General features: G+C 45.7%; 4 protein-coding genes and 1 long non-coding RNA gene across 8 annotated transcripts; 2 read left to right on the plus strand and 3 right to left on the minus strand.

Moving 5' to 3' along the window:
* Positions 1 to 176: 176 nt before the first annotated feature.
* LOC127770019 (uncharacterized) lies at positions 177 to 4,583 on the plus strand. 4 transcript variants are annotated; one of them, XR_008016871.1, is made up of 4 exons: positions 177 to 449; positions 1,272 to 3,815; positions 3,906 to 4,027; positions 4,098 to 4,583. It is a non-coding gene; the product is annotated as an uncharacterized LOC127770019 (long non-coding RNA). The 4 variants fall into 4 exon arrangements; XR_008016873.1 differs by having other exon boundaries at positions 1,272 to 3,368; positions 3,702 to 4,027; XR_008016872.1 differs by having other exon boundaries at positions 1,272 to 2,868; positions 3,227 to 4,027.
* Positions 4,584 to 7,323: 2,740 nt separating this feature from the next.
* Positions 7,324 to 8,636, plus strand: LOC127771690 (cytosolic sulfotransferase 8-like). Its single transcript, XM_052297614.1, has one exon. It carries the CDS (start codon positions 7,373 to 7,375, stop codon positions 8,411 to 8,413), a length of 1,041 nt encoding a protein of 346 aa, XP_052153574.1. The 5' UTR covers positions 7,324 to 7,372; the 3' UTR covers positions 8,414 to 8,636.
* Positions 8,637 to 11,172: 2,536 nt separating this feature from the next.
* On the minus strand, positions 11,173 to 11,809 carry LOC127771916 (alpha-amylase/subtilisin inhibitor). The gene has a single exon (XM_052297861.1). The coding sequence runs from the start codon at positions 11,773 to 11,775 to the stop codon at positions 11,173 to 11,175; it is 603 nt and encodes a 200-aa protein (XP_052153821.1). The 5' UTR covers positions 11,776 to 11,809.
* Positions 11,810 to 15,189: 3,380 nt separating this feature from the next.
* On the minus strand, positions 15,190 to 16,701 carry LOC127771246 (GEM-like protein 4). The gene is made up of 3 exons (XM_052297113.1): positions 16,223 to 16,701; positions 16,047 to 16,115; positions 15,190 to 15,925 (listed from the first exon to the last, which is right to left on the minus strand). Exons 1-3 carry the CDS (start codon positions 16,401 to 16,403, stop codon positions 15,474 to 15,476), a joined length of 702 nt encoding a protein of 233 aa, XP_052153073.1. The 5' UTR covers positions 16,404 to 16,701; the 3' UTR covers positions 15,190 to 15,473.
* Positions 16,702 to 20,070: 3,369 nt separating this feature from the next.
* Positions 20,071 to 21,277, minus strand: LOC127769589 (GEM-like protein 4). Its single transcript, XM_052295181.1, has 2 exons — positions 20,937 to 21,277; positions 20,071 to 20,818 (listed from the first exon to the last, which is right to left on the minus strand). The coding sequence occupies exons 1-2, from the start codon at positions 21,130 to 21,132 to the stop codon at positions 20,367 to 20,369; spliced, it is 648 nt and encodes a 215-aa protein (XP_052151141.1). The 5' UTR covers positions 21,133 to 21,277; the 3' UTR covers positions 20,071 to 20,366.
* Between the last annotated feature and the right edge of the window lie 3,244 nt (positions 21,278 to 24,521).

Below are 24,521 nucleotides of genomic sequence, written 5' to 3' on the forward strand. Positions count from 1 at the left end.
GAATTCCCTTAAAGTCTTACGAATTAACAAGCCTCCCCCAGGTAAGAGATTGGTGGGAATCGGACCTCTTAATTCCCCATCCCAAACCTCCTTAAATTCCCAAGTCATCTAATCAAACTATAGACTTAAACTCCCAGATGTTATAAACTCTCATTCCAGATGTTATAGGCCGCCATTCTTCTTTCCTTCTCTTGCCAAACAGGCCCGAGACTTCCAGGTCCAAACCGCTGCTGCGCGCCCGTTCCCCATCCGCCGCCGCCGAGCAGCCCCCTCCCCAGGCAGCCGCGCGGACGGTGTTACCCGACTCACGGCCGGCTTTGCGCTTACTCCGGGTGGTGGCGGGTGCCCGCCTCCTGTAGGCCGCCCTCTTCCACCGCACGCAGCTGGGTTCTTCCATCACCTGGAGGCTGGAGCGCTGCTGGTTCTCCCCCTCATCGCCGCATCATCAGGTACCTTGCATCGTGGACTCGTGGTGGACTGCACCAGCTCTAGGAACTCTGCTGCTTTGTTAGTGACTCTAAATGAGAGCACGGTGGATTGGCATTAGAGAAGATTAGATCGCGCGCCATAATCCTAATTCACAGCGTATTCGCCCGTTAAACCCTAAACCGTTTGGTGACTTGATATACCTTGTAAAGGAAGCATAAGTTAGCATTAGTGTGTATGCTATTATCTGAGTTAAGCCAACATTGTTTGATTTTGCAACTGTTTTGTGAAGCATAAGTTAGCATTAGTTTTTTTTTTTGGCATTTTCTTATGCCACAGTCTGTTATCTGCTCCTTTGTTCCTGATTGTCAGTTTGTTCCAAATCAGCATGATACTCAGAAGCAGAAATCCGATACTTCTCTTTGTTGATTGGAACAAGAAAAAGGTTTGCAATCTCTATTGTGATGGTTGAGTTGATACAGGCAAGTGGGATGATGTTCAAATTGGTCGGTACATAGGGATTGGTAGGATAATTCACACTAGCTTAATCCTCTCGATGGTTAGATTTTTTTTTTTTTTTTTTTAGAAAAAAGCCAGAGGTCCGACTTATATTGAAAGCCCAGTACGGGGGCTCGATGGTTAGATTGTCTAGTCTGTCATGTTAATGAGCACACCACTTTCTACACCTGCATCTATTGTCAATGATGCTTGTGAGACGTGGCAGAGCAAGAGGAAACCTTTCAGTCTCTCATTGCTGAGTTCATCTGAGCGAGTTCACACCTAAACACAGCAGTATTCTTGTATGAATAGTTCATAGCTGACATTTGTAGTGGTTTGTATAATAGGATAATTTTGAAGCTCAATTACAAGAGAAGGGGATCCTGGCAAATATAGTTTGCTGTACGCAGCATTTACAGGCAAGTTGGTTGTCCTCTGTATCTGTAATATGATTTACTTGTGAGTTTTGCTAGTCTTGACTGTTAATCTATGTCGAAAGACAGTAATGTATTGAGAGTGAGGATACTGAGGAACATGCACAGAAGCTTCTGAACAATATATCATCATTACTCAAACTTAAGAGAAAGTTTTGGGCATATGATTCCTGATTCATCTATAATATGATACGGACATCTCATGAATTATGTTCTTCTGTACACTGTTGTAAACACAAGGTCTATGTGGCTGTATACAAGGAACTGGTGCAACCTTCGACTGCTTAAGTGGCACAAGCAGTCACATATGCCTCATAAGCGCTAAAACATAGGTGACTGCTTGGTTATTTTTTTTTCTTAATGGCTCTTGTATTATAGATTATAAAAGGTTAGCCAGTGACATACATTTATAATTGCTAACATAAAAATTATTACAAAGAAGAATAGCACCCACACCTCAATTCAGTTTACCCTAACTGTTGGATGTTGCTAGATAAGACATGAGATCTTGCAACACTTGAATTAAAAATAATCCTAAATGGCCCAGATGATAACCTCATAGGCCCCGTTCTTTTCTTCAACAAGAGTTGGATGAAGAAAAGGATATTGATGAACTTCATTATCAAACATTGTGTTTCAGATGTTATCGTGCATCTCTCGGTAGACTAATATTAGGTTGCGCAATGCATTGAGGTTAATATCTTTATGGGTTTATTCCATGTTGCCGTGTTGGACTAACCTCTCATAGTTGATTGTACTGCATGATGCTGACAACTCCTAAGAACTAATTGAGGAGTTGAAGAATTGATTCCCTACATTCAGCTTGAAGATAAGTGGTTTCTGAGTAGTGCGTGTGCGGCAAGCGCATGGCGGATGTGACACAGTAACCACTCAGCCTGTAGAGCTAATGCTTGCCAAGTGATTTGATACAGTTAGTTTTATTAATTGGAGTTGGTTTGATTGGAGGCTCTTTTATTAAGGTTAGTTGATAAAGGCCAGCTTGTCCCTTGTGCATTTGATTCTTGTCCGTTGCTTCATGGTTGAAACTTGAAACCCCCTAACTGTTCCTTCTTCCTCAATTCTTGTTGTTAGCTCGCTGAGCATGAGTGGTAACTGAGTTTGGTTCTGCTATACTTTCTCTAAATTAAATTCAGCGTGCAACAGGCTTGAGTAATGGCATGATGATATTCTTCTGTTTTGCATGATATTTCTGATATGTAGGATAAAATATTAAAATAATTTCAAGGCTTTACACGGTAAGGGTCAGGGTCTGACGACTGTTCCAAATAGCATTAGCTCGGAGAACTATGTTGTTGCCTTTGAAATTGAAAAAGAAAAGTATCATTTGAGCTGGTGCATTTGAATATATCTGAAATTCCAGACCTTTTATCTTCTGGGATCCTATGCAAAATGGTGCAGGTTTCCTTTCGACGGAAAAAAGTACCAACTCAAATTCGCAAATTAATCAATGTTTGAGAATCTGCCTGGTCCACTTCCCCAGCCTTATGAGGTAGCACTTTCTTGTTTGTCTTCCACAATTGTTGTACAGCCTTGTTGTCATAAAACTCCCTTACATAAAGCCTCTTAAAGTACAGCAACTTGTGGTAGAGTATCACAATGTTATATTATGTTGAAACAGATTAGCAAGCGAGGCAGCATTAACATGTAGAAATCCAGAATTTAACTGAGTTTTACTATGACAAGAGGTGCCAATATCTTATGCCAAGTTATATATTGTTTTCTTCAAATCATTTTTGCTGTTTATTTAGGGTAATCATTGTTAAGTTTTTTTATTCAAATGCTTATTTTACAGTTTTACTTCATTTATAGCTGATAGTTACCTTTTGTTTTTGTCTGACTGACTCCAGAACTCAATTTGCTCCGTTGCTTGGTAGTTCTGGTGTTGTCGAAACAAGATTTCGGCAATATAAAGGGGGTAGCGCACGATACATAAGAGTGGATGGATGCGGAGACAATGATTTAGACAGGTTCAGGCACTCTCGATGAGAGGTAATACCCTACTCCTGTTTGAGGATTTGAATCTGCCGGGTGTAGTATTGATCTGACGATCCAGTCGTGAATCCTCTACCCTAGAAGACCTCCTACCCACCTTATATAGGATGGGGGGCAGGATTACAAGATAGAAATCTTAACCAAAACGGTATCAGTTTCCTAAATCTACTTTACAATATTATCAAATCAGGACTTTAGACCGTTCCGTAATATACAAGGAAACATAATATCCAAGTCATGATCTGTACAAATTCTATAGATATAAGTTATCCCCTATAACTAGTCGGATAACCATGTCGTGTGGGTATGGGGTACACATAATCTTCACAGGTGTGGTGCCAGTTTGGTGGATCCTCGTGGAGAACTTTGCTCGTTCATATGATATTTAGGTGATGTGCCCATTCCCCTTCAGGACTTTTTTTTAATGAACTAGCACGGACGGAGGTGTGTCAATTTCATTGAATATAGTGAATTTCCTTCAGGATTCGCTCTGCAGGTCCCAATTTTCTCATTGCCGGATTTTCTTTTTGACAGAGTTGCCAGATATATTCTCTTCAGGTTTGTATTCAACTTTTGTTTTCCAGAAGCCTGACCCAGATGCGATGCCAACAATTCTGACGCCCAATTTGCCTGACCCTGAGAATGCTCAGGAAGTGGTCTGTTCTGCATTTAGCACTGTCGATTTTTTACTTTATGTGATGTGTGTTAACTGTAGCGAAATAGCAGGGATGCCTCCGGAGGCAGCAGGCATCAGTGGACGATGGAAAGGGCTCAGAGCCTCAGATGCTGATCGATATGATTCCCATGGAATGGTCAGAAGGGTATCTCTGGTCGTCCCCGGGCCTGCTGATATCAGTGGACATAGAAGGGGCTCAGATGCTGATAGTAATTCCCATGGATCGTGCGAAGAGCATCCTTGGTCCTCGGCCTGCAGATGTGAGGCTTTAGAGTTTACTGATGAATACTTAGGCATAGGCGCATGGCTGAACTTGGAGTTGGCTATGTGCATCCTTTGCATATATGCCGGGTATTTAGGGTATATAATCATCTTCCTTATCTCTACTACTATATACTCCCTCCATCCCTAAATATAAAGGATTGATTCTGTTCAGATTCGTTGTAATAGGATATATCACATTCAACTAAAATTTTTTATATTTAGGAACGGATGGAGTACAAATCTTTCATCCCCTCTTTTCATCGTGTGCAGCACGTCCGCATGTGGAACCACTATATCCAATGTCTTATTATCAATCACTCTTTTTTGTTTTTTATAACCTCAAGTATTTTAATTTATCTTTTCTTAACTCATTGACCGTATGCTTGTTGGCAGAGACCGGAGATGTAAATTATTTCTATTGTCTAAAACAATTGGCATAATAAGAGTTATCTAAAAATAGCAATGACACTCCTACAACGAGTGGCCTCGTGGTTCACGATTTGATTATTATAAGATCATACCACAGCCAACTTGAAGTCTTGAACGTTACGGTTTACGATTTGATTATTGTTTACGTCACAGTGTTTCCGTCGCCCTTGGTCCGTCTGTCACGCGGTTAGCGTTTGGAGGCCCATCAGACGTTCAGACGATCATTGCATGCGCGGGCTCCTCTACGCCGAGGGTTTTGGATGTCTTTGGTGGTGTAGAATCGGCGAGTTGCACTGATGCGTTTCTGCTACGTACTGGTTTTCTGATGCTCAAAAGCACCGCTTGCGGCAAATGTGATTTTTGCATTATAATCAGAGAAAGGAGAGATGTATGTACGCTTTGGTTTCACTGGTTGGATGATACATGCGGCTGAGGTTTTTTTTTTTTTTTTGAACGTACGGTATGTGGCTGAGTTGCTCTCCTTTTCTTTTTCCAACACGTCCGTACGAACGTTTACCAAATCTTTTTTTTACGGTTTTTCCTCCCGGTTGATTCTCGGATTTTCGTCATCCATCACCTTGTCGTCCTTGCTCTCAACTCCGATATCGACATCAACATCAACTTGCTCTATATTTATAATGGCATGGTTTCAACTTTCTCTTACTATCCCACACTCCCACTCCGCGCACGAGCTGTTGCCCCAATGGCCTCGAACAACGTACCAGCTACAATGATTTCACGGGGCCAATTGACATTGATTACGTGCTACATGCTTTATAGTCTTCTTGGGCTGCAGTACCATATTACTCGTGAACATGAAGTTGAGAGAGGTGGTACTCTCGTTGTATTATAAAAACAAATCTAATATAAATTTTGATATATTCTAATATTGTAAATCTAAATATATTTTTACTCATATTTATAATATTAGAATATATAATATTTCGGTTGTAGGGAGTATTTGGCATGGTTGTAGCGTTGGCGACCCGAGTCGTTGTCTGAGCGACATAAATCATATCGTCTACTTTCTCCGTAAAAAAAACCCAACCTAATTAGAGATGTGACATTACCTAGTCCAACGTATCTAGACATAGGTAATGTCCCATCCCTAATTAGGTTGGGCTTTTTTTAATAGAGGGAGTACGCAGTATAACATACCAGACCACATGCAGTAAAAGAAAAATCCATCAGCCATCTCTTTCCGTCGACTCTGCGTTCACCCGCAACGAAACGTATGACACTGTAAAAGAAAGGGATTAGCTAGTGAGCTGTCGACATTTTTTTAGGCTCAAAACATTCGAATTTCCCAGCCACATGATCTATCATCAACGGTTACAGGAAAACAGCTCCACACCGCTACAAACCACGAAATCTTAGAATTAAACGTCAAAAGGCGTTATGCACTTGCTAGCAAAAGAACAGACATACAGATAGAATACCATGCAACATTCGTGCATGCTCCTATAAGAAAAAAAATTGCAAAGCTAATTTTATACACTAGAACTACCTTGTAAGTACTCTGTAACTATCATGTAACTATCCTGTAACTACCATATAACTACTTTATAAGTGGATGTAAGTGCTATATAACTAGATTATAAATTGTGTGCTTCTATTTTACAAATATTTTATACACCGTAACTACCTTGTAAGTACTATGTAACTACACTGTAACTGTCTTATAACCACTATAAAAGTGGGATGTAACTAGATTATAAAGCTGAGCTAATTACCATGTAACTACTCTTTATGAAAAAATCGGCGAGGAAGGCCTCCGCCTGAGCGTCGACGCCACGGAGACCTCTCTGGAAAGAACCGAACGAGTGACGTGACAATCACTTCAAAATTGGAAACAACACCAGTAACAGGTTGACACCGAGTAAACCCAACAAAACGAAGCGGGTTCGGATCTGATACGGAAAGAACGCATCACTGATCTTAGCGTAGATCAAACGGCCAAAAAAATCAACAGTTTTAGGCCACAAAAACTGTCGACAGCTCACTAGCAAATCCTAAAAAATAATTAGACTTCCTGTTGCCTTCACCTATTTTAACACATGCGTACTTTTTAAGTAATTGAAACATTGAATTAGTGAGATGTAGCAATGGGAATATAGACCCTGTTTAAATCTCTTGGCAAAATTTTACACCCTATCACATCGAATGTTTAGACATATACATTGAGTATTAAATATAGATAAAAAAATAACTAATTACATAGATTGCGTGTAAATTATGAGACAATCTTTTAAGCCTAATTGCGCCATGATTTAATAATGTGGTGCTACAGTAAATATTTGCTAATGATAGATTAATTAGACTTAATAAATTTATCTTGTGGTTTACAGACAAATTCTGTAATTTATTTTGTTATTAGACTATGTTTAATACTTTAAATATATATCCATATATTCGATATGACACGCCGAAACTTTACACATGGATCTATCACGAAGTCATATGTATTCGATACATTAGGAAAGATTATTGGCAGGTAACTTGTCTCATCAGTCGTTTTGATTTGGGAAAGATAATATATCTTGCTACTTTGTCTTCTTCCAACCGATCCATACGCAAAATCTATCGTCCTTGCCCAACAGCGCCACCTTGGTAGTCTGCTACTAGCTGCGCCATGTCTTCCTCCTCCGTGCAAACCTCTCCCTCGCCCTCGCATGAAGTCGACGCCGAAACTGACGAGGAACTCTACAAGCAGTTCACCGACTTGGTGTCCTCCTGGCCGAGCTCAGAACCCATGCCCTTCCTCCCGCTCTACCGCCACGACAACGGCTGGTACAGTAGCCTCATGCCTATGGTCGGTGCGATGGTCGCCGACGCGCGGTTCGCCGCGCGCCCCTCCGACATCATCGTCGCCACCTTGCCCAAGTCCGGCACGACGTGGATCAAGGCGCTCCTCTACGCCACGGTGCACCGGAGGGAGCACCCCGCCGACGCCGCCGCCGACCACCCTTTCAACTCCCTCGGCCCCCACGAGTGCGTCAACTTCCTCGAGTACCAGCTCTACACCAACAACAGGGTCCCGGACCTGGGCAGGCTGCCGGACCCGAGGCTGTTCGCGACGCACGTCCCGTTCACGTCGCTGCCGAGCGCCGCCGCGGCGTCGGGCTGCAAGGTCGTGTACGTGTGCCGCGACCCCAAGGACAACCTGATCTCGATGTGGGACTTCGCCAACAAGTTCAGGGCCCGTGAGGGGCAGGAGCCCATGTCGCCGGAGGCCATCGCCGAGCTGTTCTGCCTCGGCGTGTCGCCGTCCGGGCCGTACTGGGACCACGTCCTCGGCTACTGGGGCGCGCACGTGGCGCGCCCCGAGCAGGTCCTCTTCTTCAGGTACGAGGAGATGAAGCTCGACGCCGCGGCGCACGTCCGGAGGCTGGCGGAGTTCGTCGGCCTGCCGTTCAGCGCGGAGGAGGAGGAAGGTGGCGTGGTGGACGCCATCGTCAGGCTGTGCTCGTTCGATCACATGATCGGCCTGGAGGCGACCAAGAGCGGCAAGACGGAGCTCGTGGTCGGCACGGCGGCGAATAGCTCATTCTTCCGTCGGGGGCAGGTCGGGGACTGGGCGAACCATCTTTCGCCGGAGATTGCACAGCGGATCGACGCCATAACCGAGGCCAGGTTCAATGGTTCCGGTCTCAGGCCAAGTGGCACTAAATGATATATACCTGATACCTCCCGTTGAAGTGGGCTAAGGTGAAATGCAACCTTCAAGCTTAGCGTCAGTACGTACTTCTATAATCTATTTACTCCCTTCGTTTCTTTACATGTACCCTTACAAATTAAGCTTTGACTAATTCCCTTTGCCAATAAATCTGTAAAAAATTTACTATCTCTTTCATATTATAAATTATTTGATTTTTTTATTAGTCAAAGTTATAAGCTTATAGAAAAAAAATATACTACTCCCTCCATCTCTAAATATTTGACGCCGTTAACTTTTTAAAACATGTTTAACCATTCGTCTTATTCAAAAAATTTAAGCAATTATTAATTCTTTTCCTACCATTTAATTCATTGTTAAATATACTTTCATGTATACATATAGTTTTACATATTTCACAAAAGTTTTTGAATAAGACGAACGGTCAAACATGTTTAAAAAAGTCAACGTCGTCAAATATTTAGGGAATGAGGGAGTACTACCTTTGTCCCAAAAATATAAATATTTTTGGGTTTCGACACGGTCTTCAAAATACAACGTTGTAACAAATATAATTACGAATGTACAATAACTATTTTTAGTTTGGCAAATTTTGCTACAGGACATCACAATTGTGTGGTTTTAGCTCAAGGACACCGCAAAAACAAATTTTTAGGGAAAGACATTCCATAACCGTGGATATTTGCCAATGGACACCGCGCCGTCTAAATGAAACTTGTCTTGTTGACGTGGCGGTCGGGAGCCCTTTTTTGATGTGGTCAGACCGAAATACCCCTGTGCCTTATCTCCCTTGGGGGAGTAGCCGGTCATGGTGAAGAACCCCTCGCTGGAGTAGAAGATGGGGCAGTACGGGCGCGTCGCGTCGGAGACGACGAACGTCTGCTGCAGGCTGGACAGCGCGTCCTTGAGCTCCTGCAACACCCGCGGCGGCGAGTCTTACAACACGCGGCGGCCGCCGCCGCCGTCCACCGACGACTTGCCGCTCCCCATCCCCGCCGTGCCTCCGCTGTCGCGCCCCGCCGCCGCCACCGGACGCTATGCCTACTGCTGCTGGGCACTGCTTCCGCTAGGGCCCTCCTCGGCGATGATCTCCAAGCCGGCGGCGGTGGAGGTGGGGAACGCCATCCACTTCTCTCTCGACGTGTTGAGTGCGGCTCGACGAATGCAGCAACGGCGCGGCTCGCGGTGGCTGTGTAGCCTGATGCGAGCAGCCGGCGACGCAGCGCGGCGCAATCGTGCAAGAGCAACGGCCAGCACGAAGGCAGACGGCTTGCAGTTGGCGGACGACTAGGCCTGATTAGCGGAGAGGACCAGGGGCTGCGCACCATGATGAGCGACGGCGACGGTTGGCGTTGACGAGTGCCGCAATGTGCGGCGAGGACGGCGCTGTGATTGACGACTAGACGCGTGTAGCGAGGGACGATAGGGCTGATGGTTTGGACGGGGTTCCCGCCGCCGGTGCACATGGATGCGTCATGCGTGTGGATGAGGCAAGAACGATGTTCCTGGATCTGGAGTTGCTTGGTGTTGCTGCTGCTTGGAGAAGATTGGAAGACGGAGAGGACGGCTGGCTACTTGACTACTTCTTGTTGCTTGTTGGATTTGGTGAATTGGATGTGCTCGTTGTTGCTTGATGCTTGAACGCTTGAAGAGCCTGCCCTACAACTCGACGATGCTATGGACGGGTTGGCGATGGAGACGGAGCCCGGGGACACCACGAGGAGGCGGCGGTGGCGATTGTCTACGGCGTCGTCGTCTACGGTGGCGGTGGTCGTCTTCTGCTGCAGCCGCGAGCCGCGCCGCCGCACCACCACCGTGCCGGCTGCAGCTCCGTTTTCGCGGGGCCGCTGCTCCACCTTCGCGCCGGCCGCTGTTCCTGCACGAGTGCGCCGCGTCGCCACCCACCCTCATCAGACTGCCCGGGCGCCGCGTGCCGCGCCGCCGCACCACCACCGCGCCGGCCGCTGCTCTTGCACGAGTGCGCTGCGCTACGTCGCCGGCCGGCCGCCCGCATCAGGCCACACAGCCGCCGCGAGTTCTTGTACCAGCAAGTTCTTTCGTCGATGGTGGTGGCAAATCGAGCCAAAATAGCTCCATACGAAGAGATAAGGCGCAGGGGCATTTCGGTCCGACCACGTTAAAAAAGGGCTCCCGACTGCCACATCAGCACGGCAAGTTTCATTTAGACGCCGTGATGTCTATCGGTAAATATCCATAATTATGGAGTGTCTTTCCCCAAAAGTCTGTTTTTGCAGTGTCCTTGATCTAAAACCACACAATTGCGATGTCCTGTAGCAAAATTTGCCTTTTAGTTTTTGTTGTAACTAATAGAAGTCGAATTTGGCATTGTATATTTGTGGAGTGATATATTTCATATATTATGTTGTTAATATTTTTTTAAAAAAAATAATAACCACTTAGATGAGCAACGAAGAACATCCCCAAAGATGAAAATCCATATCCCGCACAATTCGTTCATTCCATTTGGACTTAACAAGTCCGGCTGGGCCAGACAGCCAGAGGCAGTCCTGCTCACTTGCTCAGTGCTCACGAGTTATCACGACTAACAGACATGACACGACCATGAGAACAGAACCACGGAGCAATACCTGCTAGCCTCTTCACACATTATTCAACCAGCACATGCGCACGCACGCACGCACGCACCCTACTACCTATACACGCTACAGAGGCACCACCGCACCACGCAACGCATGAGTGACACCCCCCCCCCCCCCCCCCTCCCCTCCCCTCGTTTAATCTGGTGGGCTTGGCCTGGCCTTCTTGAAGACCACGACGTCAGGCGGCTGGCTCGCGCCCAGCCACGCCCGCGCGCCGTCCCTTGACACGCCCAGGTCCTGGCACGAGTCCCTGCACGACACCAGCTTGTACCCACCGCCGTACTTCTCCACGCGGAACGCGTTCTCCCGCCCGCTCGGGCTCGGCCCGATCACCGGCCCCGTCACCACGCGCCGCGCCCCCGTGAGCGGCTCGTCGCCGACATGCCACTCGGTGGACTGCACGCAGATCGTCGCGGCGTTGAAGCGGATGCGGACGTCGGTCGAGACGCGGATGGTCCTGTCCTCCGGCGCCGCGGCGCCGCCCCACGGGGTGAAGCGCACGGGGAACCCCTTGCGGCGCTCGTCCGTCTCCTGCGCCACGAGGAGCGGGCAGGGAAGCACGCGGGGCGCCATCGTGAGGCCCCCTCCGTGGCCGGGGCTAGCCGGGAGGACGTAGTAGCTCCCGTCGGCGCTCAGCTCGTGGCCCTCCGTGTCGTACACCGGCGGCGGCGCGGCGCTGCATGAGAAGGAGATGGCCAGGAGGGAGAGGAGTATGAGGGGGAGGCGGAGGCTAACCATGGCTGAAACCCTTCGTCTCCTGCTCCGGCTCGTGCACGACGAAACGAGGGGAGTGTGCGAGCTGGTGGCTCAGGGCTGGTATATTTGTACTGACCTGTAGTAGAGTCGCTGTTTTTCTCGACTTCTGGATTTGCACGTGCGTTTGGCTGGTGGTTAGTGGTACTACTCACCACTGCGCATGCGGTGCCTGTCTGTAAACAAGTAGTAGTAGTACAAGCTGATTTGGAAACGGCAATGCGAAACGACGATATCACGTACGGTTCCCAATCGTTTCGATACTAGATGGGTACCCCGCACGTTGCTTCGGGAGAATTGTGTGATAATATAGTAGATATAAGTTCTAAAATTTTCTTTATTACCTATTGTATGATTTTTTTCATGTATTTATATAATTTTTACCTTTATCACTTATCCATAGATTATAAATAAATGTCTGGGTTGTATAGTATGCTTTTTTCTAGGGGAGATGCAATTTACACCCTTGATAAATTATCTAAAGGCTAAAAAGATTGAGGTGATGTGTGGCTTCATGAGAGAAGAGATAATTAGCATTAACTATACTTATTTGGGATGAACTTTATATATATATATATATATATATATATATATATATATATATATAGGATTCACCGGCAGTAGTACGTACTACTAAACTCCTTACAGCAGGTGCAATAGGATCACAGCAGGAGCGGCGCTGCACCAGCGATTAAAAAACCACATAAGCTGCACCGATCAGTTGGCGGAGAAAAGGTATAAGCGCAAGTAGATGATGAGGTGAATTAAAAAACCACGTAAATCTCTACATATTATCTTTAAATTTATCATATAGAATTAGATAATGAGGTGAATAAGAGAAGTTAGGAGAGAAAGAATAAGCCACTCCTCATATAAAGAGCAACCTCTATACAATCTTAGAAAAAAACAAGATGATATGATAGTGGACTAATATTAGGGGTTGAGTAGCTTTTAGTAAGCGATACTATTAACCTTGCTCATATGACAGGATTACACAGCCTCTTGATTTTGATTGACACGTTCCCAACCTTATCGTAAGGAAAAAAAAAAGGTTGCTAGTACTATCTATAAACAAAAGAATGATCATGCAAATCAGGGTTCTCTAGACTCTAGTAGTACTATTTTCCTGTCCCAAAATATATAATATTTTAATCGAATGAGACACATTCACACATTCATAATACTATGTACTATCTCCGTTCCAAAATAAGTGTAGCTGTAGAAATCCGTGTCCAACGTTTGACCGTCCGTCTTATTTGAAAAATTTATGAGAAAATTAAAAAAAGTTAGTCACACATAAAATATTATTCATGTTTTATCATCTAATAATAATAAAAATATTAATCGTAAAAATTTTTTAAATAAGACGAACGGTCAAATGTTAAACATGAGTGTAAAACTGTACTTATTTTGAGACGGAGGGAGTATTAGAGACAAGAGTAGTATTAGAATTAATCTGCATGAGTACTTATTTTTGGAGACACTTTTGCAATGAACTCGACAATGATGAAAATATTGACTAGTGACAGTAGTACACTACTCGAGAACTGGAGTGCTCTGGAGGTTATGGCCGTGTTTAGTTCGTGTGCCAAAAATTTTTAAAGTATATGGACACGTATTTGAAGTATTAAACATAGACAAATAACAAAATAAATTACATATTTCGCCTGTAAACAGCGAGACGAATTTATTAAGCCTAATTAATCTGTCATTAGCAAATGTTTACTGTAGCATCACATTGTCAAATCATGGCGTAATTAGGCTAAAAAGATTAGTCTCGCAACTTACATACAAACTGCGCAATTGGTTTTTTTCGTTCACATTTAATACTTCATACATTAAATGTGACGGAATTTTTAAAAATTTAAAGGGAACTAAACACTACCATATCCCTGTTCTAGAGAGAGGGGGAGAAACATTACTCCTGCTCACCTGTTCAGGAATGAAACCCATGAATGACCTCGCATAAAACCACCTTGACTAGAATCAGTCAAAGGCTCCATTTATTCTCTGAAGCAAAACAAGGTGCACAGATTCTCAATAGTACTAGCTTGTTTTCAAAACTCATATTGGACCTGCAAACGATCGACGTTGCCTAGATTCAATTCACATTCCATAATGTAAAATGACGACGTTACTACTCTCGTAGAGACGAGCCGCGAGAGCGTGACACACGGACCTACTTGCATACTTCAGCAACACACCGAGAAGAAAATCCAGTGATGGTGTTACTCCAGGTGACCACGTACAAGCAGTTAATCCGTCATAAGACCCACCGCGTGCGCCTGCAACGTAGCCGTGTATATCCTGCCAGATTGCTTCCCAACCAACCTAATTTGGATCCGTCCTCCAGCCAATGTCCAAGCTCACAAAGGCTTCATCGATCAGGACACGGATCGACGCCGATCAGTTTCGCGAAACGCCGCATTCGTACGAGGCAACGAGGCATTACCGTCAGTACACCAACAGCTTGTCCGCTTGATTACGTGCGTTTCCATGAGTTCTATTTATCTGCGGTGGGCGGTAGCTCGCCGCTAACGCCCCAGAGGCAGCCAATGCCACGCCGCCCGGGCGCGCGAGTAGGTGGCGGCGGTAGACGAGACCCGTTCAAAAACAGGTCCATATGAACGCCGCGATGGGTCGGTACGATTAGATGCTTTCGGGCCTTAAAGATAAAAATCTGTTCCGGCCCAGTCCATACAGACGGGTCAACGGAGCAAATTACAGGCCATATCTCCATCGGTTTAAACGGCCTCGTCTGGTAGAAATAAGTCTATTTTGTCTCCCTTAACTCATGCCCCTGGTTGAATCGAATCCCTCAACCGCAAAATCAGATATAACCCGTTCCCCTAACTCTCAAAATCAGATATAAAGACGGTAACGTTAAACAGAGTAGGCTGACTATGAGAAGTTCTCTTCGTACCGGCCCTGTTCTTTTAAGATGTGAGTTTATATGTGCTTTAAGGTTTAGATAATTTTTTCAAAGAAGTACTCCCTCCATACTCGTAAAGTAAGTCGTTTAGGACAGCGACACGATCTCTAAAACACAATTTTGACTTCTTATTTCTATAAAAATATTTATTGAAAAGTGATATATGTATACTTTTATGAAAGTATTTTTCAAGACAAATCTATACATATAATTTTTATATTTTTTCAAACTGAACAACTTGAGAGTTATTCATGATTTATATTCCCAAGGTTTGACTTAAACATTGTTCTAAACGACTTCCTTTATGAGTATGGAGTAGTACTGCATTAATTATACAATTTGCCTTAAGCTATCTACTAAGTTTATTTTAAATAAATATTTAATTCATTATATAATAAAGAAATAGTCCGCGATATCTGCTTAAAAATTTAAACCAACAATCAGGGCCTCTAGGAAATTCTCGAGAAGGATCTGAACAACTTAAAATTTTCCATTCATCAACACGGGTCATGGTTAATTTTCGCGGCCCATCGTACAAAATACTAGCTACTAGTATTTGAAAGAACACACATAATGTCAATCCAAATCGTACGCGGAAGAACCCGAAATAAGATCGAGCAACTTCAGCCAGGGCTGCCTCGCAACAAAAGACGGCGCAGCAGCCCATAACTTCTCTTCTCATCGTGCCGACGGAACAAACAATAGTGGACCTCGCGATCACCACCAGACCACCAACATGCACGCGCACTAGTCATTGCAGCTCCGAGATGGCTTGCTGCATGTACTTGCACGACCTCTGGTAGCTCACGAACCCCATGAACCAGAACTCGAAGCCGTCCACCGTGACGACGTGGATGTACTTCTCCTCCGGCTTGTCGGCATTCTCGCTCGGCCGCACCTGGGCGATCCTCCTGAGCGGGACCACCACCTTGTAGGGCACCCGCGCGACGTCGCCCTTGGCCGAGGTGACCGTGACCGGCCGGTCGCTGCGGAAGGCGACCTTCTTGGTGGAGACGAAGAGCATCCCGGCGATGGGCCCGCCGGTGGTGTACAGGTAGCACTGCAGCGCCTTCACCAGCCGCTCGCCTTTCTCCGCCGAGAACGCCTTCCGGAACACGCGCTCGATCCCGCCGGCCTGCAGGATTTTCGCGCCCAGGCTCAGCTTCCCCTTCACCGTCTCCGACAGCTTTGGCCCCAAGGTCACTGCACGTTACACACGGTGATGGATATATATCAGGACACGGCGTTCATCACTTAAGTCCTAATGATCAACAAGTTTTTTTTTTATGGCGAATTAAACATGCATGCATGAACGCTAACTCACCATGCTCCCTGAAGCCCTGTGCCCTTCTGCTCAGCTTGCTCACCCAGTGGATAACCTGACCCTTGCTGCCTGCAGAGATACAAGGATCACCATAAACATTAGAAACCACATGTCTTGCGTGCATCAGAAATTGATCTGACGGTTTTGATGTGATCGTGACGAATATATATACTTACTGTGCTTATAGCCGAAAGACGTATAAGGGCTGGGGTGCGACAACGAGACCGCAAGGTGATCGCCGTCGGCCTTCCTGAACGACTGGCCCCTGGCCAACGACACCTCCTCCTCTATGCCAAACGCCTTGGCGGTCACCGGGACTCCGATGACATGGACGCCGTTGATGCTTGACTTCCTCATGGCTGTTCGCTCGATCTGCAGCTAGTGTGCTTACTACGAGCCTCACGAGATCGAGCAGCTAGTGCTTGTGTTGTGTGCTGCGTTGCGCTGTTTGCCTTAGCGTGGAAGGAAAACTGGATTAGTACCGGAGTGCAGCCACGGAGAGCGGCCTATATAGGCGTCGCGGCGGGGTGGTGGATCCTTTTCGCAAAGGCGCGCAGTGGATTTGCGGAGTCAGCAACCGGGCCGGCCGAGTCACCGGTGGATCAGAAAGGCGAGGTCCACGTTCGCGTAAAGAAGGCGTAGACCCTCCTCTTGCTGCCTGCTGGTTGCAGGCTTGCAGCTGCTCGTTTCGTGAGTGGCCGCGTCATCCGCTCGGCCATTCGGCCTGGCTAGAAATGGAGCTTTTGGAGGTAGCCCCACCTTCCATGTGAAGGCCAGGTGTGGTATATTCATTGCTCGAAAGCGAGATTCGAGATTTCTCTATGGTATCGAGACGGCCAGATGGCCATGCCCGCCGGCTGCCGCTTTCCGAGAAGCGCCCCATGTGCCTGCACATTCCTGCACGCACCGGATCCCCGGGAAAAAAAGGGGCCGGTATTGTGTCGGGAGCTACGAAAGGGGCCCCACTGCGCCGAGCCGATGCTAGGTTACTCGTACTTTGCAAGGCCACTTGTATAGCTACGTTCTTCGTGCATTGCACCGAGACGTTATGGCTCGAATGAACACACACTGTGGCGTGCACGAGAATTGTTCCCCGAGATAGCGGCCGCACGGGATCCACGGCGAACAGGTGATTGATCGATGTGGAGGAAGCAGAGGCAAAAACGACTGTGCTGTGCTGTGCACTGCTTCTTCAACTTCAAGGTTCCCTACCAAACCAAGCCCAGACGTCTTGGTCACATCCCACGCAGCACCGACTCAGCAAGGCCCCGACCTCACCTAACGCGCGCATGTAACCGTCCGCCCCCCGCGCGCGTGTCCGCTCGGCTGTGGTGCCAACTGCCCAAGGCAAGCAACGCGGTCGCATGGGCGCCCACGCGCCGTCCTTGTCGCCCGCATTTAAGCCGGCAACAGGAGGGCCGTTGCGACGCCGGCCCGGCGCTTCCTCACTGCTTCTGGATCTGCAGACGCGAGCGACGTCCGCGCGCGCGACGGGCGTGCAACGCAGACAACGCAATGCGCTGCGTGCGCGGCACGGCTGCACCGCTGCGCTGCGTTGTCACAACGACAAGGAAAGCCCGTGTGGCTACCTGCTCGGAAACAGATTTTGGCGGTGGGGCTCGGGCTCGTCCCTGCGCCTGGATTACTTCAGCGTATCTTCCTGCGGAGTACGTGCCCACGCAGGGCCGGAGAAGTCGCTGGAGAAACGGGGGACACTTCCGACGAGATCGTTTTCAGGACGATCCTGCTGTTTTCTAAGGCTGTGTTTAGTTCAGCGTAAAATTTGGATTTTGGTTTAAATTAGAGATGATGTGACTAAAAAGTTGTGTGTGTATGATATGTTAATGTAATGGAAAAGGGCTGAAGTTTAGATCAAATTTTATATCTAAACACAGCCTAAGGAGATGGCAGGGAGAAGTAACGTCAATGATGATGCTTTGTTGTCAATTGTCATGCAGTGTACTAATGTCTACCACGCGGTTCATCTGCGAAATGTGGTGTTTCTAGATACGACGAGAGAACAGTCTGAGTTCTGTGTGTGAATTTCAGGTGTTCTTCTGGGTGTGAATTTCAGGTGCTCTAGAGCTGCGATTGCACCTGAAATTCCCTCTTAGGATCGTAGTTTGGTTCCGTTTAAAAGTATGGCCGAGTTTAGATCCAAACTTTTTCTTCAAACTTCTAACTTTTCCATCACATCAAAACTTTCCCACACACATAAATTTCCAACTTTTTCATCACATCGTTCCAATTTCAACCAAACTTCCAATTTTAGCGTGAACTAAACACACCCAACAGAATCTAAGTTGAGTTTGGCAGAGTGGCAGGGAACCACAACTTTTTTGTTTTGGAAAGAATGTTTTTCAAACTACTACACGATGTGTTTTATGCAAAAGTCTTCTATATGAAAGTTTTTTTAAAAAATAAACAAATCTATATAGTAATTAATACTCGATTAATTATGCATTAATGACTTACATATTTCGCGTGCTATTCAAAATCCCATCCCAACTGCTTCCAAAATCCTTAAGAGGGATTGACGATAATTTTTGCTATAGGATATCTACTTTTCTTAAAAAATTTATTGGTACTGGACATCGGAAAAAGTTTCACGATGGGATAACACAAAAAAACAGATAATTTATCCGAGAACATTTCCGGAACAGTTGGAGAGAGGAAATCTTTAAAAAAAACAAGATTCTAAAAAATAATGCAACTCTCAATCAACCATCACTTAAAGTATATTGCTAGCATATATCATATTTCATCTTTACTTCAATGTCAGATTAAATTCTCGTTACTCTAGGGACATTTCTGTCTTTTTAATAATTTCTATCTCCAATTTGAACTGAATGTACTTGGCTAAATTATTAGTTGTTTTTTCCTCCAACCATAACACATTTTTGTGATGTCTATCACATTACATAAATTTTGAATGTTCTATAGCAAAATTTTCCATTGACTTGTGTTGAATTTCATTTAGGGATTGACCTATGTTAAAACAGTGAAACAAATCCAACTTGTTTCTCTATAACTTGTGTTCTAAAATTATACTTTCTTTGGTAAAAAGAAGTTCACATCGACGTGGTAATCAAAATACAATTCTAACCAATAGTTTTTAATACAAAACGTTTAAAAACCCCAATACAATTATAACACAAATCTGCACATCGATCAAGTCCATTACAAAACGTTTAAAAAGTTCTAAAATTAATTATGAAAGTACTTTACGAGACAAATCTGCACATGGATTTCCAAATATTCAACAGAAATATTTAAGGTATTGATGTCAATGGTTTTTATGTACTTAAATTAACGATCGATGGTATTCACCGAACTGAACTGGCCTAGTTGGTTGCTTGGTTGTTAAGTATTGACAGTTACGGTGGCTAGATATACAATGTCGAGAGTGGCTAAACACGTTAGCTTGGCTCTTCAATAAAGCTTCTGAAAAGCCAAGGCAATGCCAATCACACAGAGCATGGCCCTGTTGAGTTCATGCCGGTTTATTCGTAATTTCTCTATTAAAAATGAGTTATATTCATAATTTTATTTCATATTATTATGATCCGGTTATTCTGATATATTTATCTCGTTAAGTATAGTTCAATGAATTAAAGTGCCCAACGGTGACATAATGCACCTAATCACTCTTGCCAATAATTCATGCATAGTATAGTAGATATATAGCTGTGGGATCAATTTTATTGGAAGTAAACTGATGCAATCAACAAGTTTTAGAGTGATGCTGACATGATTAGATCGCATAATATTTTTTCCTCTTATACCTTTTAGGCTGTAGTTTTATTTTATTTTATTTTTTTTGAGAAAAGTAGGTTATACACGCATAGTTTCAGATGAAAGGTCTTGATTCATCAAGTCGATCAGTCTTGCCAATAATTCAGCATATTAATTAGCTAGTTCCAATAATACACACACACACACACAAAATAAATCATTTATAGTCTGCGATACCAGTTCTCTAGAATAAAAGCCAAGAAGAGATGAGCTGAAGTACTGTAGTATGTGGTGTTGAACAAACATTTTTGGATTTCTCATTGATCTTGTACATACCACATGTATATGATGGCACTTTTGCCGTGGCACTATTTTCTCCAACACCAATCAAGAAATTTGATGCACTAAAATTTCTCCTACCATGTGTACCGGACTTGCTCCAAAGCCAAAAACGCCAAGCAATCCACCACAAACACCTACGACGCTACCACATATGCACAACAGATTAACCAGACCACACACAAGGCACACGACCAAGAAACCGACGACCCAACTTCGACGTTTGTTTCATCAGAGATCGATCGATCACTGCGCCTGCGCGACGGCCAGCTCCAGGTTCTTCAGGGTCACCTGGAAGCTGACGAATCCCATGAACCAGAACTCGAAGCCGTCGTCGGTCACCACCTGGACGTACTTCTGCTCCGGCCGGTGCTTGTTCTCGCTCGGCTTGGCCGTCTTCACCCTCCTCAGAGGGATGGCCACCTTGTACGGCACACGCACCGTGTCGCCGCTCGGGGTGGTCAGCGCCAGCGACCGGTCGCTCCGGAACGCGATCCTCTCCGTCGATATGAAGAGCATGCCGGCGATCGGGCCGGCCGTGGTGGACAGGTAGCACTGGGAGGCCCTCAGGAGCTTCTCGCCCTTGCCGACGGCGAACCACCGGCGGAAGACCTTCTCCACGCCGCCTGCCTGGAGGATTCTCGCGCCCAGCGTCAGCTTGCCTTTCATGGTCTCGTACAGTTTTGGTCCTAGAGTCACTGCAAATCATCAAGGAAAGATTGTTCAGTACCAATTCTCCAATTCGCAACCATGAAAAATCGAACTCATCCAAGATCAAAAGTAGTATGGTCCAAGATGGACTGGAGAAGAACGTACCATGTTCTTTGATGCCTTGAGCGAGCCTGTCCCCTGTCCTGCCAAATCTGGAGCTCGTACGCGCGGTTGCAGAGCTTTTCGCCTCGGCGTGGTAGGCGGCTGCTCCTTCGCTTGGGAAATCCGGCTCCTCGATGCCGAAAGCCCTGTTGCTCACTGGGATCCCGATCACATGCTCGTTGCACGCTGCCTTCTCCATCGATTGATCCTTGGGACGAGGAACAACCGAAAATTCCTCCCTGCTCTTGTGCGAGGCTGTCGTTGAGTGGTGAGATGACTCCTTGATGTGCGTGGGTGGTTGTTGCTCGAGCTCCGTGCTTCAAGTAGGAGGAAGAGGGGTGCCTTTTATACAAGGGTTTTCTCCTCAGAAGGATCAAATTAAAAAGATTTGGAGCCTATCCAGTACACTTTTGAATGGAACAGTCACCGTCTCCCACCGGGATTCAGGATAAAAGGAGTTTTTTCCTATGTGGAGCTGGCCTCACCTAGTGCTGTGCTGCATGTGCAGAGGGGAGGGGAGGTGCCCACTACTGCACTGCAGCTTTGTACAGTCATCCAAGCATGGACTGATACTCTATCATCCAACCAGTTGTCACGTACATGCATGCATGTTATAGCATGGATACGGTTTGGGATACGGATAATTTATGACATGGACACATGGTACCAAATTTGGGAGGGGATCAGGGGAATCAGGTAGGGAAAGAACCAAATTAAGAGGCTCTGTGGCGTGACTGTACTGTGACTGTTCCTCGCCGTCGAGTGCGTCATTGATCTTTCTATGCGTGCAACGGTGCATGGGTAAAGCAAAGTAATAATCCCAATGTGCCCGGAGCAACTTTATGTGTCCAGATTACTCCAAGTTTTCTTTTTCAAGCATTTCTGCATCTGCATGAGCAATTACGCACTCGAGCTGATCTGACGACGGGGATGACGCGGAAACAGATGGATAAACTGGGCGATGGGTCCAACCCCCCCTACTACACGATCACCACGAGCGAAGAAGTACGTACGTACGCGGCCGCGCGACCATGGAAGACGCCGTCACACGTTCGGTCACCAAGGCCCCCTTTTTTTTTTTTTTTCTCGCGCACTTTCGCGGTTTCCCCTGCTTTTTCCCCTTCACGCCCACGTTGCACTGAGTCAGCGTCGCGTCCTACCGGGCACCGAGTCGGATCACCCAACCGTCCCCGGTTGGCAGCCGCGCGCGCCACCGATCGTGGCCTCGTGGGTTGGGTTGGGTTGGTGCCGACGTACCGATATATCGATTGATCGATCCAGCCAGCCTGCAGGCAGGCAGGCAGATCGATCGAGCTGATGGGCTCTCGCGTCGGTCGTTAGCTCGGTCGTCATTTTCTATGGCGGGATCAGCGGCGGGCGCCCTCGATCGAGAGTTGACAGTTCGCCGGCCGGCAGCAGCATGCATGTGCTGTGATCACTGATCAGGACATGCGCATGTGTGCGCGTTATGGCTTCCCTGTCAGTGATGATGCGATCTGGCAACGTGTACATGTCTCGTTTGGATTTTTTTTAATGTGTTGCTTTTGTGACCATGCTCTGCGTTGTTGCGTGGGATATGGTCATATGGAGATAGACATCGGAGTTAAAAGGTTGTTGGGGGAGCTGGCGTTTTGATTTCAGAGGTCAAAGTGGATAACTTTAATTTGGCCTTCCATTGACTATAGCTAAAGCACTCTTGCTGTGACAAAAAAAAAAAGGAAGGAAGAAAAACATGGGAAAAGGTGGAGAAACTGCGGGATATGCGCTGGGTTTTGCGTGGAAAATATTCCCTATGCACAGCTAGAATAGATAAGGACTGGAATATACAAATAAAGAGGACATGTGTGTGTTATCTCATATTGATTAGATTATTAGTGTCTGAAAGGTGAAAGCAGCATGTATCTGGTGCGAAATTGGTCTATTCAAAATCTAAATCGGTATGTCGTCAAATTAGATATACTTGGAGCTCAATGGAAAGGAGAAGCTAGCTTCATTGTTATCCAATGGCAAATGTATATGGATGCAGACACCGCATGCATATTCAGTTACTGTAGTCGTAAGTGCTTTGTAGTATATTTAACTATGTATATGACCCCCCTAGTAGCTCATCCCACTATGCCTTTAAGGCACTATATCATATTCTTATACCAGCTGGATATGTTTACACCATGAGAACAAGGATATGCGTGTGAAAAGTGATGACCCACCAAACATTGATGAGCTAGCTCTTTTACTGTTTTTTTTCCCTTAGTCGGGGAGGTGCAAGTTAGGTTGTGAAGAATGACACAGGTCAGGCCCTGCCTGCTTACTTTCAGTGTTTGCAATTTGCAAAGTCCCGTTCTATTGGTTCCACCCGGACGCATGGCAAAAGAAAAGAATGGGGGTATCGACGTGTCGTGGCATTGATAAGCCATTCACATTAGTGTAAGTAACCCCATGTATAAAGTTCTCGGAAAAAAAAGAGGCTATAATCCATCTTCTAGTATGGATAATTCTTATGGGTTATCTATCCCATACTATATTCTCTTAAGATATAATACACGCTTGCTAAAGATCCACCAGGTGCAACATTATAAGCATATTGGGAACGTAAATAATTGACAGCAATGAAATTCCAATCATCTGCTTTTATTTGCAAAGTCTCTATTTCTCAATGATCAAAGCCCAAGGATCTTGAACCATCTCATGTATGTCTGACTAGCCAATTAGATAACCAACATTATTTTGAGGCTATTACTGACCATTGCAATCCATGACTACTACAATAGAGTTAGGATAACATTTGCCTTTTGATATTCCTCGGTCAATTGAGATTTTCCCCATATCTCAATCTATCGATAAATGCCCTTGGATCAAGATCGAATGGTCGGCTTAGCAATCTTCTTCACATCTAGCCAAGAGTGAGGTAGAAAGATAACTTGAACTCCTTTGGTGACAACATCAGTGACGCCTAAACTCCAGTAGGCTTTGACGGATTAAGCTTTTGACATTAAAGACGGTAAGAGGATGGGGGCCAATGAGAATGGCTTTAATGGAATGGTCAGGTGTTGGAAGACTAGTGGTTTTGGAGAGGATATGGACAGGCGGCAAGGCATTGATAGCCAGAGATATAAGCACGAAGGAGGGCAGCGGGTGTAGTGAGCTGTGGGAGTGATAGAGGCCTTCTAGTTAGGAGGTTGGGGGTAGCGGTTGAGGATCCGACATCTCATGGTTGAGAAAAGACAAGGGGGAGGGATGGCGACATACTTGGAGATGACAATGATGAATCTTGTGGAGAAGGAGGGGGGAAGCGGCAATCGGCTGGCATTGGGTTGACAGAGACTGATAGAGACCAAGAGACTGACAACGGCAATCAAGTCAGGTTGGCTAGAAGTGGTGAGGAGGAGAGGGTGGTTAGATAAATAAATTAGGGTTGAACGGATCTTGAAGCAATCCCAGTTGTAAAAAAATTAATAATACTTAAGGAAAAAATATCGATGACTAATGCTACGATGCTATTATATTTTCTAAAATAAACTACTAAAATTTCATGTTGGCGAAGGTACAAGTATAAGGATGAAAACATATGATCTTGGCATTAGCTCAACG

The sequence above is a fragment of the Oryza glaberrima genome, chromosome 4 (genome assembly GCF_000147395.1).
Source record: "Oryza glaberrima chromosome 4, OglaRS2, whole genome shotgun sequence".
In the NCBI taxonomy this organism is placed as follows: domain Eukaryota; kingdom Viridiplantae; phylum Streptophyta; class Magnoliopsida; order Poales; family Poaceae; genus Oryza; species Oryza glaberrima.

Excerpts from the sequence above, each read along its gene's own strand:
- LOC127771246 (XM_052297113.1), bottom strand. The coding sequence starts at position 16,403 with ATGAGGAAGTCAAGCATCAACGGCGTCCATGTCATCGGAGTCCCGGTG. Across the intron at positions 16,116-16,222 it reads GTCTTTCGGCTATAAGCACA|GCAGCAAGGGTCAGGTTATC; the intron begins GTAAGTATATAT and ends GTATCTCTGCAG. Across the intron at positions 15,926-16,046 it reads ACAGGGCTTCAGGGAGCATG|TGACCTTGGGGCCAAAGCTG; the intron begins GTGAGTTAGCGT and ends TGTAACGTGCAG.
- LOC127771690 (XM_052297614.1), top strand. The coding sequence starts at position 7,373 with ATGTCTTCCTCCTCCGTGCAAACCTCTCCCTCGCCCTCGCATGAAGTC.
- LOC127769589 (XM_052295181.1), bottom strand. The coding sequence starts at position 21,132 with ATGGAGAAGGCAGCGTGCAACGAGCATGTGATCGGGATCCCAGTGAGC. Across the intron at positions 20,819-20,936 it reads TCAAGGCATCAAAGAACATG|TGACTCTAGGACCAAAACTG; the intron begins GTACGTTCTTCT and ends GATGATTTGCAG.
- LOC127771916 (XM_052297861.1), bottom strand. The coding sequence starts at position 11,775 with ATGGTTAGCCTCCGCCTCCCCCTCATACTCCTCTCCCTCCTGGCCATC.